General features: G+C 44.0%; 1 protein-coding gene across 1 annotated transcript in view; it reads left to right on the top strand.

Annotated features, from left to right (window-relative positions):
- SART3 (spliceosome associated factor 3, U4/U6 recycling protein) overlaps nt 1-15002 on the top strand; it is a 484862-nt gene that overhangs the window by 295605 nt on the left and 174255 nt on the right. Inside the window, exon 15 of the mRNA XM_085635725.1 lies at nt 4625-4793. Coding sequence (XP_085491851.1) covers nt 4625-4793 — 169 coding nt within the window. The remainder of the gene's footprint in view (nt 1-4624; nt 4794-15002) is intronic.

Below are 15002 nucleotides of genomic sequence, written 5' to 3'. Positions count from 1 at the left end.
AGTATGTGATACAACTTTGACTGGAGCGTACTGGGTTTCTCCTAACCAGGGCCCCAGTACCAGTGTTCTTTCCCTAAAAATGTCCAATTGTTTCTCCCAAATGGCAGGGTGTCTTGGTGCAGACAAAAGTGAAAAAACAACATGTCACACATCCCTGTGTGCTATATCCCCTAACACTGCATGCATTATTTGCCCTACAGCAGGCCTGACAGCCCTAAGGCAGAGTGCTGAATATTACATGTGAGGGCATATGTGCATGTGAAGATATGCCCCTGTGCTGGTCATTTCCCATTAATGCCAGTACAAGTGACCAGGGAAGCCATTTTAAAACATGTGCTTGACACTGGTGAAAACAAGTTCGCCAGCTACATCATGGCTTCACTGAAGATAGGGATGTTTGGTATTAAACATCTTGTATTGATAAACCCACACCGATGCCAGTGTTGTATTTACCAATACATGCACCCAGAGGGCACCTTAGAGAGCTGCCCCCTCAAAACCTACCAGCGTTTGGTGTCCTTGCTGACTGGTTTTTGCTAGCCTGCCACATGAGACCCTGTTCTGACCTTCTAAGGTGAGAGCCTCTGCTCTCATGAGACTCAGAACAAGAGCCTGTCTGGGAAAAGGGTGATCACAGTAGAACCATCCACTAATTTACAGACACAGCTTAATCAGGTTATTGTTGATGAAACATTTCATAAACTTTACTTGCAATACAACAGTCCACTTCATAATGACTCTGTCCGAGAGTTCGTGCCTGTCATCATGCCATCCTCTTTGACCACCAAAGCCAAATTTCTACCAGTAACCCTCCTCTCATGCTGCATTTCTGATTTTCTCAGTCAGAATTTAAGCAGTCAGTTGTAGGAAAGTAGGTTTTGTGTTGCTGTAGCCACCCCCCCACCACTACACACTTTTTGCCTGGTATTTGATGCAACTTTGACTGGAGTGTACTGGGTGCCTACTAACTAGGTCCCCAGTGCCAGTGATCTTTCCCCAAAACAATTGGCAAGGCCTTTAGCACCTCTGCAAGTCCCTAGCAAGTGGTACCTCTGGTACCTAAGATATAAGTACTAAAGAGGGTCCCTAATTGCTTCAGCATATCTTGTGCCACTCTAAGGGACCCAGCATCAAACTCATGCATACTACCACTGCAGGCTGCGTGACAAGGTGCTCAAAACAGCGAAAACAACATGCCTCACACCTTGTGTGCCATGTCCCACACCTTGTGTGCCATGTCCCCTAAACACTGCATGTAATATCTGTAAGTCACACCTACATCAGGCCTTACTGCCCTAAGGCAGGGTGCATTATATTACATGTGAGGACATATTTGCATGAGCAGATATGCTCCTGTGCTGGCCAGTTCAAATACTGACACTACAACTGAACAGGGGTGCCATTTTTAGTACATGTGCTGGACACTGGTGGAAACGAGTTCCCCAGTTACATGATGGCTTCACTGAAACTAGAGATGTTTGGTATCAAACATCTTGTATTAATAAGCCCACTTTGATTCCAGTGATGGATTTAATAATACATGCACCCAGAGAGCACCTTAGAGATGCCCCCTAAAATCCTACCGACTACTACTACTCTGGCTGCCTGGTGTAGACAAGTGGTCATATAGAGTGTGTAGTCTCCCTAAAGGTAGGTAGTCCATCGGCTACTACCTGACACTCCTGTAACATCCCTAAATACAGTATTTAGGTGGCACCCCTGATGCCAGGACCTCAGATTCTACGGGGCAAAGAAGATTGCTGACAGCAGAACAGAGGAGCAAAGACTAACTTGGTGCCAACCCTGCTGCCCTGCCTGCTGCACCAGACCCTCATAGAGAAACCAACTCGTCATGTTGCTCTGCAGACTCCAATAAACCCGGAGGGCTGCCAGTGCTTCGTAAATCGCCAGAGAACTCCCTTCAAGTAGAGGAGCTACTCCCTTACAGCCAAAGGCACCAAAGAAGCAAGGTCCGGTTCACCGTCCTGCCTCTTATCAGGACTACTGACGCTGCAGCCGCCCAGGAAGAGGTCGCCGTGCTCCCGCAAGTCAGAGCTGTCCTCCCTACAAGTGTGGGGATGCCAGGACTGACTGGAGCCGCACAACACCAATACCTGGTGTACCGAACCCCTTGCAATAGCCACTCCTTTTTGTGTCTATACCGGACACCAACACCGAGGAAGACCGACCTGTATGTTGAGGGTCTTCACGGACAGTTAGATCCACTTCAAGAGTGGCCAGCTGTCCTATTTGCAACTTTTCTTAAGTCCAGGAGAAGTGTCCTGTAAGTCGCTGACAAGTGCCTGAATGCAGTATAAGTATATGGTTTTCTCTCATAGGTTAACATTACCACTCCGGAAATCTCACTGTCTGAAGTTTTGAAACCTGTAAAGATTCATAACTCGAAAAGTACTTATTTGATTCCGATGATCTTGGTATCTTAATTTGTTCAAAAATGTGTGTTATTTGTAGGTCGTGCTTGGGCAGCGCATGCGCTGCTGCGAGGCATTCAGTATTAGAGTATAGGCTTGAAGCCCCGCCCACTCTGCCCATTTTTTTCATTGGCTTATATCAGTTTTTGATAAATGCTGGCTTCTGATTCATTCATGGGCTTGTTTGTCCCTCCTTAGTCCCACCTTGTTTTCATTTGTAACCTCCCATCAGGACTGGACCTTTTACCGTGCCATACTGTATAGCTTGTATTAGCCCTTAACAAGAACTCTTTGCTTAATTAGTGTAAACGCGGCGCATGGGCGCCGCGCAAGATGTTGTTGCTGGGCGCCCATTTTATAATTAAAAAATATATATATATATATATACACGGGCGCTACGCATGATCACAGTGCCTGCTTAATATCATATGCCCGGCGCCGCAATTGATGTTGCTGCAACGCACCCATTTTATTATTATTTTTTTAATGTATCAAGGGCGTGGCGCATGATCACGGCGCCCGCTTAATTTGATATGCACGGTTGCCGATCATGATGTTGGTGCACGGGGACCATTTGATGCTTATTTTTTTTAAAATATATGCACGGGCGCCACACATCATTTACAATGCAATAGGTCTCGCATTTACGAGACTTTGAGCTATTGCCATTGTAATTGACAATGCCCTTTATTTACATGTTGGTCTTTTGAACATAAATAAAAGGCATTGTTATTTACAATGCTAATAGCTTAAACTCTCGCAAATGCGAGACCTATTGCATTGCAAATGCTTGTTATGAATTGGTGTGGGATTTCTTGGAGTGTGTGTCTCACTTACTGCCTTTGTGTGCTCAATAAATGCGTAGCCCTGCCCTCTGATAAGCCTAGCTGCTCAACCACATTACCACAAACATTTGGGTTATCATTTGTACCTCTGTAAACCAACTGGGGTTTCCTTGGACTCTTTACAGAGTGTACCTCGTTTTGGTCCACTATATAAAGAGCCAGCTTCCTACATCTATCCTTGCTTACATTTAGGAGGTGCAGAAAGTGAGCCTTGGTCTCTTTTAACCAGTTACAGGCACCCTCTCCATATAATTAGTTTTGCAGTATACATCAGCTATTTGTTTTTGGCAATCAACTTTTTTTTTTGAAAACCCGAAATCACATTTTATTTTAGCATAAAATAGCCTCTGTATCCTAATTCATTGTCATGCATGGTTCGTCTCCTCCAGTGTTATAATCATGTTGTTCATTTCAGCTGCTTTCTTAGTCGCGCTTTCTGCTGCATCTTCTGTTGCACACATCCTATATGCTCCTTGGCACAGATGAGGTTCATTTGGATTGAGACAGTGTGAGATTTATTTCAAGTATTGTCTTTGCACATATCCTGTTGCAAGTGAGTTGTGGTGGGTTCCCTTACTTTTCTTCATTCTCCCTCAAGGAGAGGGGGCATCAGCCACACCTTTTCTTTTCACTGCTGTCTATTGCACTATTTTCATACTCTGTGTGATCCTGTACGGCTTAACATTAACCATGTTGTCAGTGAGAGGACTTGACATGTACTATCACAGCAACTTTCACTTTGTGGCCTTTCAGTCCTAATCATGCAGTCTGCGAGACCAGCACCCTGTAGCCCACAGGAAGCTTGAGTCTTGGTGGTGTATCTTGTACACCTGCCCTGGGCTAATCAACGTTCAGCCAGGGGTGTCCAGTTAAGCAGCTCAAGTTTCTACCAGCAGAGGTCAGTGCCAGTGCTCTAGTTTTGCTTAGGCACAGCGTGGGCCCAGTACTGTTTTCTCCCACTGGTCTTGAGAAGACTCTTTCAGTAGCCACTCTTCTCATGGCAGACCTACAAGATCGCCATGTCCCATGGCTCTGAGTTATAAATCCCCTGATACCAGTGCTGCCATAAATTAAGAGGGTCTGATGTCTGATCTTTCAGGGATTTGGCAGAATTCAGTGGGGCTTTTACAGTAGCTTACCATAAAGCCTCCCATTTGTTTTGAGCCAGGTTTAAAATAGATATAGATCCTTTATTGTAATGAAAGAACCATGTAGGTAATTAGCTTCTTAAAAACATTTCAGCCGAACATACCCTTATTGGCTTAAAACTGTAAGAATTGCACATTGTATTGAGACAATTCTGCGCTTATGTTTGTAGCTAATTATGCACAACCCATCACTTTGTAGGCTGCAGCTAAAGAAGCAGTTCTGGCTAGGCAAGAGGAAGAAAAAGCAGAACAGCGGAAAAAATCTCGTGCTGAAAAAAAGGCCTCCAAAAAGGCAAAAAAGCCAACAAAAGGTGGAGAAAAGCGCAAAGCAGATGAGGACGATGAAGAGGAGTGGGGTGAAGAAGCAGGTATGAGGCCTCACTGGTGAAAAGCTGATGAAAACCTCTGTTTTGTTCTATTTAAGCATCCACACACCGTACAGTATTTAAAGCTAACACAAAAAAATTGCATATTGTTACAAATTGACACAAATGCTAGAGCACCAAAAACTGATTCTTCTCCACCATCCTCACCTTTATTATTACTTAATGCAGAATGGACTCTGAATATGCTACTTTTGCAGCGTGAATCTTTTCTGGATTCGCTGTGCATTATTCCGCCATCTAGTGGTTGGGTCCAGAATTGTAGTATTTCTTCACTTCCTTACCCTACCCTTTTTAGGTCTCGGCTAGCGAAGGCTGCGCTTGCGCAGTCTCGCTCGCGAGATTTAATGACTTGGAGAAGAGGGGCTTGAACCCGCCCCTCTTCTCCCCTGTTCTCCAATGGCTGGCCTCTTGAATGCTGGCCAGCCATTGGAGAAGAGGTCAGTCATTCCGGTTAGGCCCCGTCCTTTTCGGATCGGGGGCGTGTTTTTTGCAAGAAGTCTCATTCTCTCCTCCAGCCAATGGCTGGAGGAGAGAAAAGACAAACACGCCCCCGAATCCGAAAATGCCGCTGCCTTTCTCCGAGGCATTTCTGCTCTGCCTCGGAGAAAGGCAGTGGTGTGCTTGTTCGTCCTCCCAAAGCGCAAACTCTGTTTCGCGGGAAAAGCTACAGCCGCGGTTCTGATTGGTTATTTGACAATCTAATGTCGATTCATTGGCTGGAAATAACAAGAAACACGGAAAAGGACAAGTCCGATTTCTCCAAAACACATGTGGGAACTTGGTGGCCATGTTGGACTTGAAATATTAGGATTTAGTCTACTTACGCGGTGCAAAATTGCAGATTAAAAAATATTATCTGGTGTACGGATAATATTGCTTGTCAGCTGTTGCTGTTAAAGGTTTCTTTAAGGCCACCGCCGCCACCTTACCGAAAGTTTATTCACAAACGCGCTGCTACACCTACTTTTTATCTTACGAGAAAGGAGTCGTGTCTATACCGATAAACGGCCGTAGGCAAATTACTATAGAGAAGCACATCTCTCAAGAAAGGCTCAGTGCGCTGCCGTTGCAGTTGGAGCGACATTTGCACTGATATAGCAAACTGTATTTTCTACCTCACCACCCTCCCATCATAAATCATTAATTGGCAGGTCAATATATAAGCACGTTCAGTTATGCAACTTGCAGACCTATAGGCTTGCTATTGCCAATGTTTGTTTAGTATGTCGAAATAGTGCTCCTCTATTAGTGGCATGTAATGTAAAAGAGAAAAGCACGAACCACCCGGGGCTGTGAATGAACATAGTTGCCATCTTGAAGTGGTTAGCACTTTTAGTGTTGCTGAAATTACTATGGGAATTTCATATACAGCGCAATATCTCCAGCAATTATGGAACATTTTTCACACTTTTTATGAGGGCACAACAGTGGTAAAGATTGTATCAGAACATACAACCCGTTTAAATAGTATTAAGCACCTCTGCTTTTCACACAATTATTTTGGTTCGATTGTATTTTTAATTTTTTGGGGATTTTCCATGTTTTTTGGCATTAGTCGTCACTTTTCTTATTACAAGAATTATATTAACTTTCCAAGTACGAACTCACTGCTACTGTAAGCCCAATGAAAACGCCCCTATTTGGTAGAGCAGCTGGTTTGTATGACCTTCCAATTGGAAGACGCGTTTCTGTTGGAAATGACACATGCGTCCTACTATCCAATGGATGGGTGCGTTTCTACGAGTCATGTCAGACTTGGTCCAATGAGAGTGTACGGCTGTTTTTGGGCGGGGCGGCAGTCACATGATCCCAGTGGCTCTAGCTGTGTCTCTTGACGGGTCCCATCATGGTAAGTGGGGTGTGACTGAAGGAAACTGGGTCTGGGGGCACTTGGGTCACCAGTTGGTCCCGACTGCAGCCGGGGCTCATCATTCTACACTAAGTTGTTTTTCTCTTGCCCAAGCTTTCGTATGCATTTAACGCTGATCTATCCCAGGAACCTTCACCTGCCTCTCACAAACCATCCCTGGTGAGGGACCCTGCTATTTCCTTTTCCCCTCTCCAAAGGCCCACCTTTTTTGTCTCGAACCATGCCCATTCTCACCCAATCTTTTCGTCCTCCAATCACCCAGCCAGCCACATAGCACCTATCCCTTACCCTTCCTATCCGTAGCGGTTGAGATAGCATATTATTAGGGCCCCAGAGGTTTATTAGAAGAAGTACAGTAGCATTCTGCCTAAACCACTCATTCCTCCGACCCAGCTCCCTTTCTATCCCAGGTACCCAGCTTGTCTTATGGTTTCTAATCTTCACTCAAACTCGGATTGCGCGGTAATATTAACTTGATTTCAAGATTTGGTCCATACTCATATGACCCCTGTGGTGACACAAGTTTTACCTTCGTCTCACTGTATTGTTTGCAGTTTTAAGAAGCCCCCCCCCCCTGCCCATCCATCATTCCCTTAAAAAATAATTTAAAAAGGCGTGCCCTTTATGAGAGCTTCACTTGGCAGCTGTGCGGTCGCTAGGTCTGTTTCCTTTAATAGATGAATGGGGATTGAATAATATGCCATATAACGTTTTTCTGTTAAATACTTTACACATTTCATCGCAATCTTTTGTTTATCTGACTCATCTTGTACTTCTAGCAGCAGTTTAGTTTTACACTGATCAATTTGAAAATTTGTATGGCATATGGATAATGTTTCTTATGCTTTACAGTGAACTTGGGTTGACACTTTCTGCTTCATGATCCCAGAAAATATTGCGAAATGCTTTTAAAGATGCCGCCCAAGAAATGCGCGATGTAGACTTGGAGCCAAAAACTCTTGATGTGCGTAGCCTCGGGTTTAGTTGTGCACAAGAGTTGTATTTACACTTGACTGGTGGATACCTTTGAGGGATTGCTTTGTGGAATAGTTTGTCATGGGATAATGAAGAATACTAGGTCCTTCCTTATGGGAGGCGCACATCGTGATTTTGACACACACTTTTATGTACCCCTGAATGGTGTTTGTATTCTCGACACAGTAAACGGGCACAATTCGTTTTTTACCTGCACAATTTGTCAGGTAAAACATGGCACAAATCACCGTGGCATAAAGCACCTATCACCGTTTGCTTTCCTCTCAGTGGGGAATAATATAATATGTTAGAAAGTTATCCGCTGGTCCAAGGAGCTTACATCGAAATAAAGTACAACTTGCACAGCCAGTAAATACTGAAGTCTTCTCAATGTGTTCTTTCTGGGTAAAACATTTGTGGCCCGGACGCCAAGCAATCTGCACCTGTCTAGGGATTAGTGTATAAGTGATTGCATTGGGGTTATGGATTGTGAATAATAATAAAATAACCTGTTTTTTATATAGTGCTTTGTACCGCACTTCTGCAATTTTAAGTTTTGTAAGTGACAGGATTTGTTTTAACTTTTTTTGTACTTACCTAATATTCGTCGAAGCTCCCTACAAAGAATTTGCTTGTTAAGTCCAGATATAAAACTGTGCTCAGGGTGTAGTTTTAGTACCTACCCGTCTAATTTGTTGTGGCATTAATATCTGCCCGCCTTACTGTTTAAAAATTAGGGTCAGCCATATGGTGGGCAAGAATATGGGTAGAGATCCCCAGTTTTCAAGCGGCCTTTAACAGGTTTTATAGCGTGTTGACTATTTAAAGTATTTTCATTTGTGATAAACTATGTAACATAGTCTAACCATGTCCGGAATTTCGGCGTCTACATTGACGACTCTGTCTTGGCACCAACAAGCCGTCCGGGTCGCGGCCACATGTTTTACCATCTTGAGATGGCTGCGAAAAATTATTTGGATGTTACCCACTGCTACGCAAACAAGCAATGGTCTCGGCATTGGTAAAGTTAGAGCTATTGGCATTGCTCATGACATTTATGTTTATGTTTTTGTTTTTAAAACATTTAAAGAAACGGCATTGTCATGAGCAATGCCAATAGCTCTAACTTTACCAATGCCGAGACCATTGCATTGTAAATGCTTGTTTTTTTCGTGGCTGGTGGCTTTGGTCGCCATCTTCAGATTCTTTTTTTCTGCCGCTGGGTCTGGATCGATACGGAAGGAGCTCCAGAAGTTTGGAGAGAAGAATCAGTGAAAAATAACAGAAAAACCAAGAAAATAACTTTATCGGCGTGCCAGCCCTCGAGTCGGTGAACCGGTACACAGCGAAGAGGGAAAAGACCAAAGCTTCGACGTTCTACGGAGAATGTGCATACAGGGGGCTCCCTGTGCGCTGAAATGGTCAAGACACCATTCAAGTTCTGGGACAATTGTCACCACAAGTACACACAGAAGGATCCGCATTCGGTCTCTCCTTTCCCTGCCGCTGGACCACCGAAGATTGCAAGGCATGCTCGGCGTTCACCCCGAAGACGTTAAGGGTGAGAGAGAGAGAGAGAGAGGCAGAGAAGAGCTAATTACAACATGCAGTGTCAAGGACCACCTCCATCGCTTCGAGACCTGGGGCTCTCCAGCGAAGAAGAGGACAACATCGCCGAAGGGCCTGAAAGTGAAGAGGAAAGGCACGTCCCAGTCGTCGAGGTAGAAAAGAAAACTCAGAAGGAGGTAAGAGAAGCATCGACCCCCAAACAGTCAGTCAACCCCCGAAAGAGTTACTCCAAGTCCTCGAAAGGTGCCTTGGTGTCGAAACATTCGTCGACCGCAAGTGCGTCCAAGGAGAAACAGTCCGTCGGTTCCTTTGACAAGGACTCCTAGACGGCGAAAACCCTAGAAAAGACAGTCGTCGGAGAGCAGTCACGAAAAATACTCTTCGTTGAAAAGAGAAAGGGTTAAACAAGCTTTGACTTTGACGTCGACAAGCTCCAAAAGATAGGCAGAAAATTTTGACGCCGAAACCCAAGAGTCTGAGTTGGAAAAGAAAAAGAAAAGGCTCAAAGCCGAAATGGCGAGTATCTTGCAACTCGAGAAGGATTTTGACGAGAAAATGAAACAATTAAAAATTCCGCTTAAAATTTCGAACAAAGTCGAAAAAGATGTTGAAGAACTAGAGCTGCTGACAATGCCAGAACCGGCCGAGGAAGAGGAGGAAGAAGAGTACTACTTCGTGGCTGAAGGAGAGGAAGAGGACCAAACCTATTACGGTTCGACATCCTCGGAGGCGCAATACATGCAGTGGCAAGATCTCGATGCCGAATCACCAGAAGAAGTGGTAGACTCATACCCCTCGAGGCCCTCACACCCAGATGACATTGGGATGTACATTCAGGTGATGAAGAAGGCGACCTCCAAGCAAAAAACCAAACAACAAGGTTCATTCATCAAAAGAACTATCTCATTTGCTCGAAGAAGCACAATAGCTTCTGAACAAAAATGCCATAGAGAAGGTACCATACAAGGAAAGGAACAAGGGCGTGTATTCCACGCACTTCCTTATACCAAAGGTGGATGGAACCTTACGACCAATACTAGACTTAAGGTTCCTAAACAAATTCATAAAGACTTAAAGATTCAAAATGACAACCTTACAAGAAGTAATACCTCAGATACAGGAAGGGGACTACATGTCGATTATAGACTTAAAGGACGCTTACTTGCACATCCACATGAACAGCAGACACAAAGGTCTATTAAGATTTGCGATCAAGAAAACAAACGACCAATTCATGGTGCTAGCATTCGGACTGAAATCAGCACCAAGAGTCTTCACAAAATGTCTAGCAGCAGTAGCAGCCCACCTAAGAAGGCAAGGGATTCATGTTTATCCATACCTAGACGACTGGTTAGTAAGAGCAAGCTCATACGATCTTTGCAAAGAACACATAAAAAAAGTCATTGAGACATTAGTCCAACTTGGGTTCTCAGTACACTGGGAAAAATCGTTAATAGGGCCAGAACAAGTAAAGATATTCTTAGTGGCAGAAATCAACAAAATACTAGGAAAGGTATTTCCAAGCACAAAGAACATTAGCAAGGTGACACATCTATACCTCAAGGGGCAAGCTCTGACAGTGAGAACAGTGGGCAAAATGCTAGGGATGATGGCTTCATGCATTCATCTAGTCCCAAACATTCGGCTACACATGAGACCATTTCAGGAATGGATTCAACAGCAATGGTCACAGGCAACAGGGAGTTGGGAGGATGTAGTGGTTGTCACGCAAACAGTTCATCGAGAGATGACATGGTGGAACACAAAGAACATAGCACTGGGGAGACTTCTCACACAACCAACTCCAACAGCAACCATTAAGACAGATGCTTCCCAGCTATGGTGGAGAGCGCACATAAGCAACCTCAAAGTAAGGGGGTTGTGGACACAACAGGATGTGATAAAACACATCAACTTCCTGGAGTTAAAGACCGTGTTCCTAGCCTTAAAAGCCTTTCAGAGAGAGGTTTACGGGCAGAGGGTGTTAATCCAATAAGACAATACAACTATCATGCCAATACTTCGCATCCAAGCAACCGTGCAAACAGTCCCTAGGGAATGCGCTATGGATAGACTGGTCAGGGACATTTGCTTACGCTTTCCCCCCCCCCAATACCACTACTACACAGGGTACTCAACAAGTGCAGGATAAGCCACATGACATTAATACTCATAGCACCTCAGTGGGCCAGACAAACCTGGTTCTCACAGATAATGGCTATGACTCAAGGGACAATGGACAAGTTCCCCAATAGAAAGGACCTCTTAACAGTGCAGAACGGAAAGGTGCTACACCCAGAATTAGAGAGCCTAAGCCTGGCAGCATGGCTCCTGAAGACTTAGAATTTGCTCACCTCAAACTACCAGAGAGCACAGTGGCAGTACTCAGAGAGGTGAGGAGGCCTACAACAAGTAAGAGTTACTCAGCAAAATGAAAAAGATTCTCTCAGAGCTGCATTAGACAAAAGCTTTCAAAAAAGATCACAAGAGAATCAACAGTACTAAAATACTTAACATATTTACTACGTAATAAACTGAGCTACACATCTATAAGGGCACACTCAGCAGCAATTGAAGCTACAAAAGGGGAGAAACAGGGAAGAGTTTTTGCACATCCAATGTGGTCAAAAGATTCCTGGAAGGAGCAAAAAGAATAGCACCTCCAAAAAGGATGCCACCTGCATGGAATCTCAATTTAGTACTAGCTCAAAAGATGAATGCACCATTCCAACCAGTCCACAAAGCAACAATACAAATGCTCAAACTAAAAACTGTGTTTTTAGTGGCAACTACATCGCTACGTAGAGTTATTGAATTGCAAGCTCTAACACTGCAGGAGCCCTACTTCCAAATACATAATGACAGAATTGTCATGAGAACTGATCCACATTTTATGCCAAAGGTAGTATCAAAGTTCCACGTAAACCAAGCAATACAAATACCACGTTTTTCCAAAGACACAAGCAGAAAGGGCATTACACACCCTGGACGCCATAAGGGCAGTCATGTACTACATAGAAAGAACAAAAGAATACAGGAAAACAAAACAATTCTTTGTATCATTTGCAAACAGTTTTCTTGGACGACCAGTCACAAAGAATACCATTGCAAGATGGATTGCTCAAGCCATACAGATGTGCCACAAACTGGCAGGTCAAACATTACAAGGAGCACCGCACGCTCATTCAATAAGGAAGAAAGGAGCAACAGTAGCTTTTCTAGCAAATATGCCTTTTCAAGACATTTGCCAAGCAGCAACATGGTCTTCAGTGCACACGTTTACAAAGCACTACTGCGTGGACATTCAAATGAATAAAGAAGCACAAGTAGGACAAAAGGTCTTGCAACATATATTCACAAACCAACGCTCATCTTCCACCCAACCACCACAAGACTAGCAAACCTCTACAAAGTCTATGCACAGCATAGTGAATCCAGAAAAGATTCACGCTGCAAATGTATAGTTTCTTACCTGTCGGTCTAATTTTGCAGCTTGAAGAATTTTCTGCATTCACTAGCGAACCCACCCTCCTCCGCCAGGTAGATGAGACAGGAGGAAGAAATAAATGAAGCAAGAATGAACGAAAAAAGAATCCGAATATGGCGACCAAAGGGGGGAGCTTCCGGAGGAAGCACGTCAACGTCACAGAAGGACACCAAATGGTGGTATGTCGACGCCCACCGGCTACGAAAGAAAGGTAAACCACATTAAAGGATGGGCGTCATGCAAGTAGACACGGTGAAGCTTGTGTGGCCTTCTTGGACTTTTTTATTTTATTTAAAGTAATGGATTGTGCACTTTATGTGCGCGTTTCATGCAAGTGACCGGGCAGCAGTGTTGGGGGTGCTGTTGGTCATTCACCAACATAATAAAACCAAGCATTTGATTAAAGCAAAAAATATATTTTGCAATCAAAAACGATATATTGCCGCAGTAGTCCATGGCATTGAAGGGGCCTGCACCGTGTGCATGGCCAGAAAGCTTCACTCATAGTGAAGTGAACCCATGGCTGAAGCAGGGTGACCCGTAGCTGACATCAAGTGGTAATACCGCCTTACTCTCAGAGAGGTCCTAATTTTTTATTTTAGAACACACAGAAAAACAATCAATGCGTTTCGTCCTTGCTGTCTTGGTCATATTCACAGAGTCTTTTTGGTCTTTCTTTAAAATATCGCCACCTGTTGTGTTCACATTTTTCCTTTACCTTTCTGGGTGATGTAATCTTCCTCTCTATATGTTGTAAAGTGCTTTGTTGAACATAATATAACTGCAGTGCAAATATAATCGGTTGTCTTTCACCAATTCATTTAAAAAAAAAAAAAAAAAAAAAGATATAATTATATTCCTGAACATTTCCCGAGCCACAGTGTCCTTTGACTAGAAGCAGTTATCTCATGCACATTTTCCAGTTAATTGAGCACCACAGTCCTTGAAGCATTCTACAGAAAATACGCTTTTAATAGTTTAGTTGACAACCGGTAGTCCGATCAAGTTGCGAGAAAAGTACCAGCACTGGAGAAAAGCCGTAGAATTATTTAAGAGAGAAACAACAGAATAGGTTGCCTTGGCCTAGTCTTTCTACTGCATTTTGGAGGAGTCCTAGAGGCAGACGTACACACTGACAAAGGGTGGTGCTCAGGTGGAGAGTGCTGACGGTATTTTATGGCGGAAGCACAATTCATCCTTTAATGAACAGGTAGAAAAAATGGGCCTGTTGCTAAAAAAAACAAGCATTGGCCGCGCGACGCTTGAAGCTTGTAAGTAATGTAAAAAAAAACGCTAGTGATGCGCGTGCGCAGCAACACTAAAAAGTGAAAGTGAACGCACTGGGAGGCAGATGGCGGCTGCACGCGTGCACGCTCGCGTGAACGCAAGCGCTAGGTCACCAAAAGCCTATGGCAGCACTTTGAAAAGCCCGATACGAAATGTCTCGCAGAGCAGCGCATGCGATGGCTCAGCGAGACCTAAAAACAAGCATTTGCAATGCAATAGGTCTCGCATTTACACAAGTTTAAGCTATTGGCATTGTAAATGGCAATGCCTTTTATTTATGTTTAAAAAAACCAAATCTAAATAAAAGGCATTGTCATTTACAATGCCAATAGCTCAAACTCGCGTAAATGCGAGACCTATTGCGTTGTAAATGCTTGTTATCTGAAATTTGAGAAAGGACGAGGAAGCAAGAGAATAGGTAAACAGTTACGAAGGAAAGCATGGACCCAGAAGAACATCTAAAGTGAGCAAAGGCCACTTAAAGTGTAGGGTGTTGTGAAAAATAGACATCGGGTGGAATCAAAACTAGTGAGAAAACAAGGACGACCAGGCAAGTGAGCCCTCCTAAACACCAAACTTTAACCAGGACTAAATATCGCCCCGGGGGACGGGGAAAGCGATCTCAGGCTCACTGTGGCTAGCTTCATTGGCCAAATAGACACTAAAAAAAGACTTTGCTTCCTGGACAGTGGGGGAAACATCAAGGGGCTGTCTTCTGTAACAACCCCCCCGCTGCCCCCTCTGCGGGTGACGTAGCCTTTCCAGCTTGCTGGCTCTTTCGATGAGTGCATGGTTCTCAGTGCAGCATGGTCACCCTCGACGTTGTAAGAAGTGTTCCCTCAGAGGACGAGGTATCGCCTCCGACCAACAACAGAGGTGAGCGTTTGCTGGTTGGTTTACTGTATTAGTTAGATTTCCACAGTCCTTATTGATCGATTGATTGATTAGTAATGCCTGTCTGTCAGTCAATCGAAGGCAACGGTATAGCTAAATATGCTCGAGG

Source organism: Triturus cristatus, chromosome 11, assembly GCF_964204655.1.
Source record: "Triturus cristatus chromosome 11, aTriCri1.1, whole genome shotgun sequence".
Classification (NCBI taxonomy): Eukaryota; Metazoa; Chordata; class Amphibia; order Caudata; family Salamandridae; genus Triturus; species Triturus cristatus.
The sequence above is the reverse complement of the archived record's forward strand: the minus strand, read 5'-3'. Positions and strand labels throughout refer to the sequence as shown.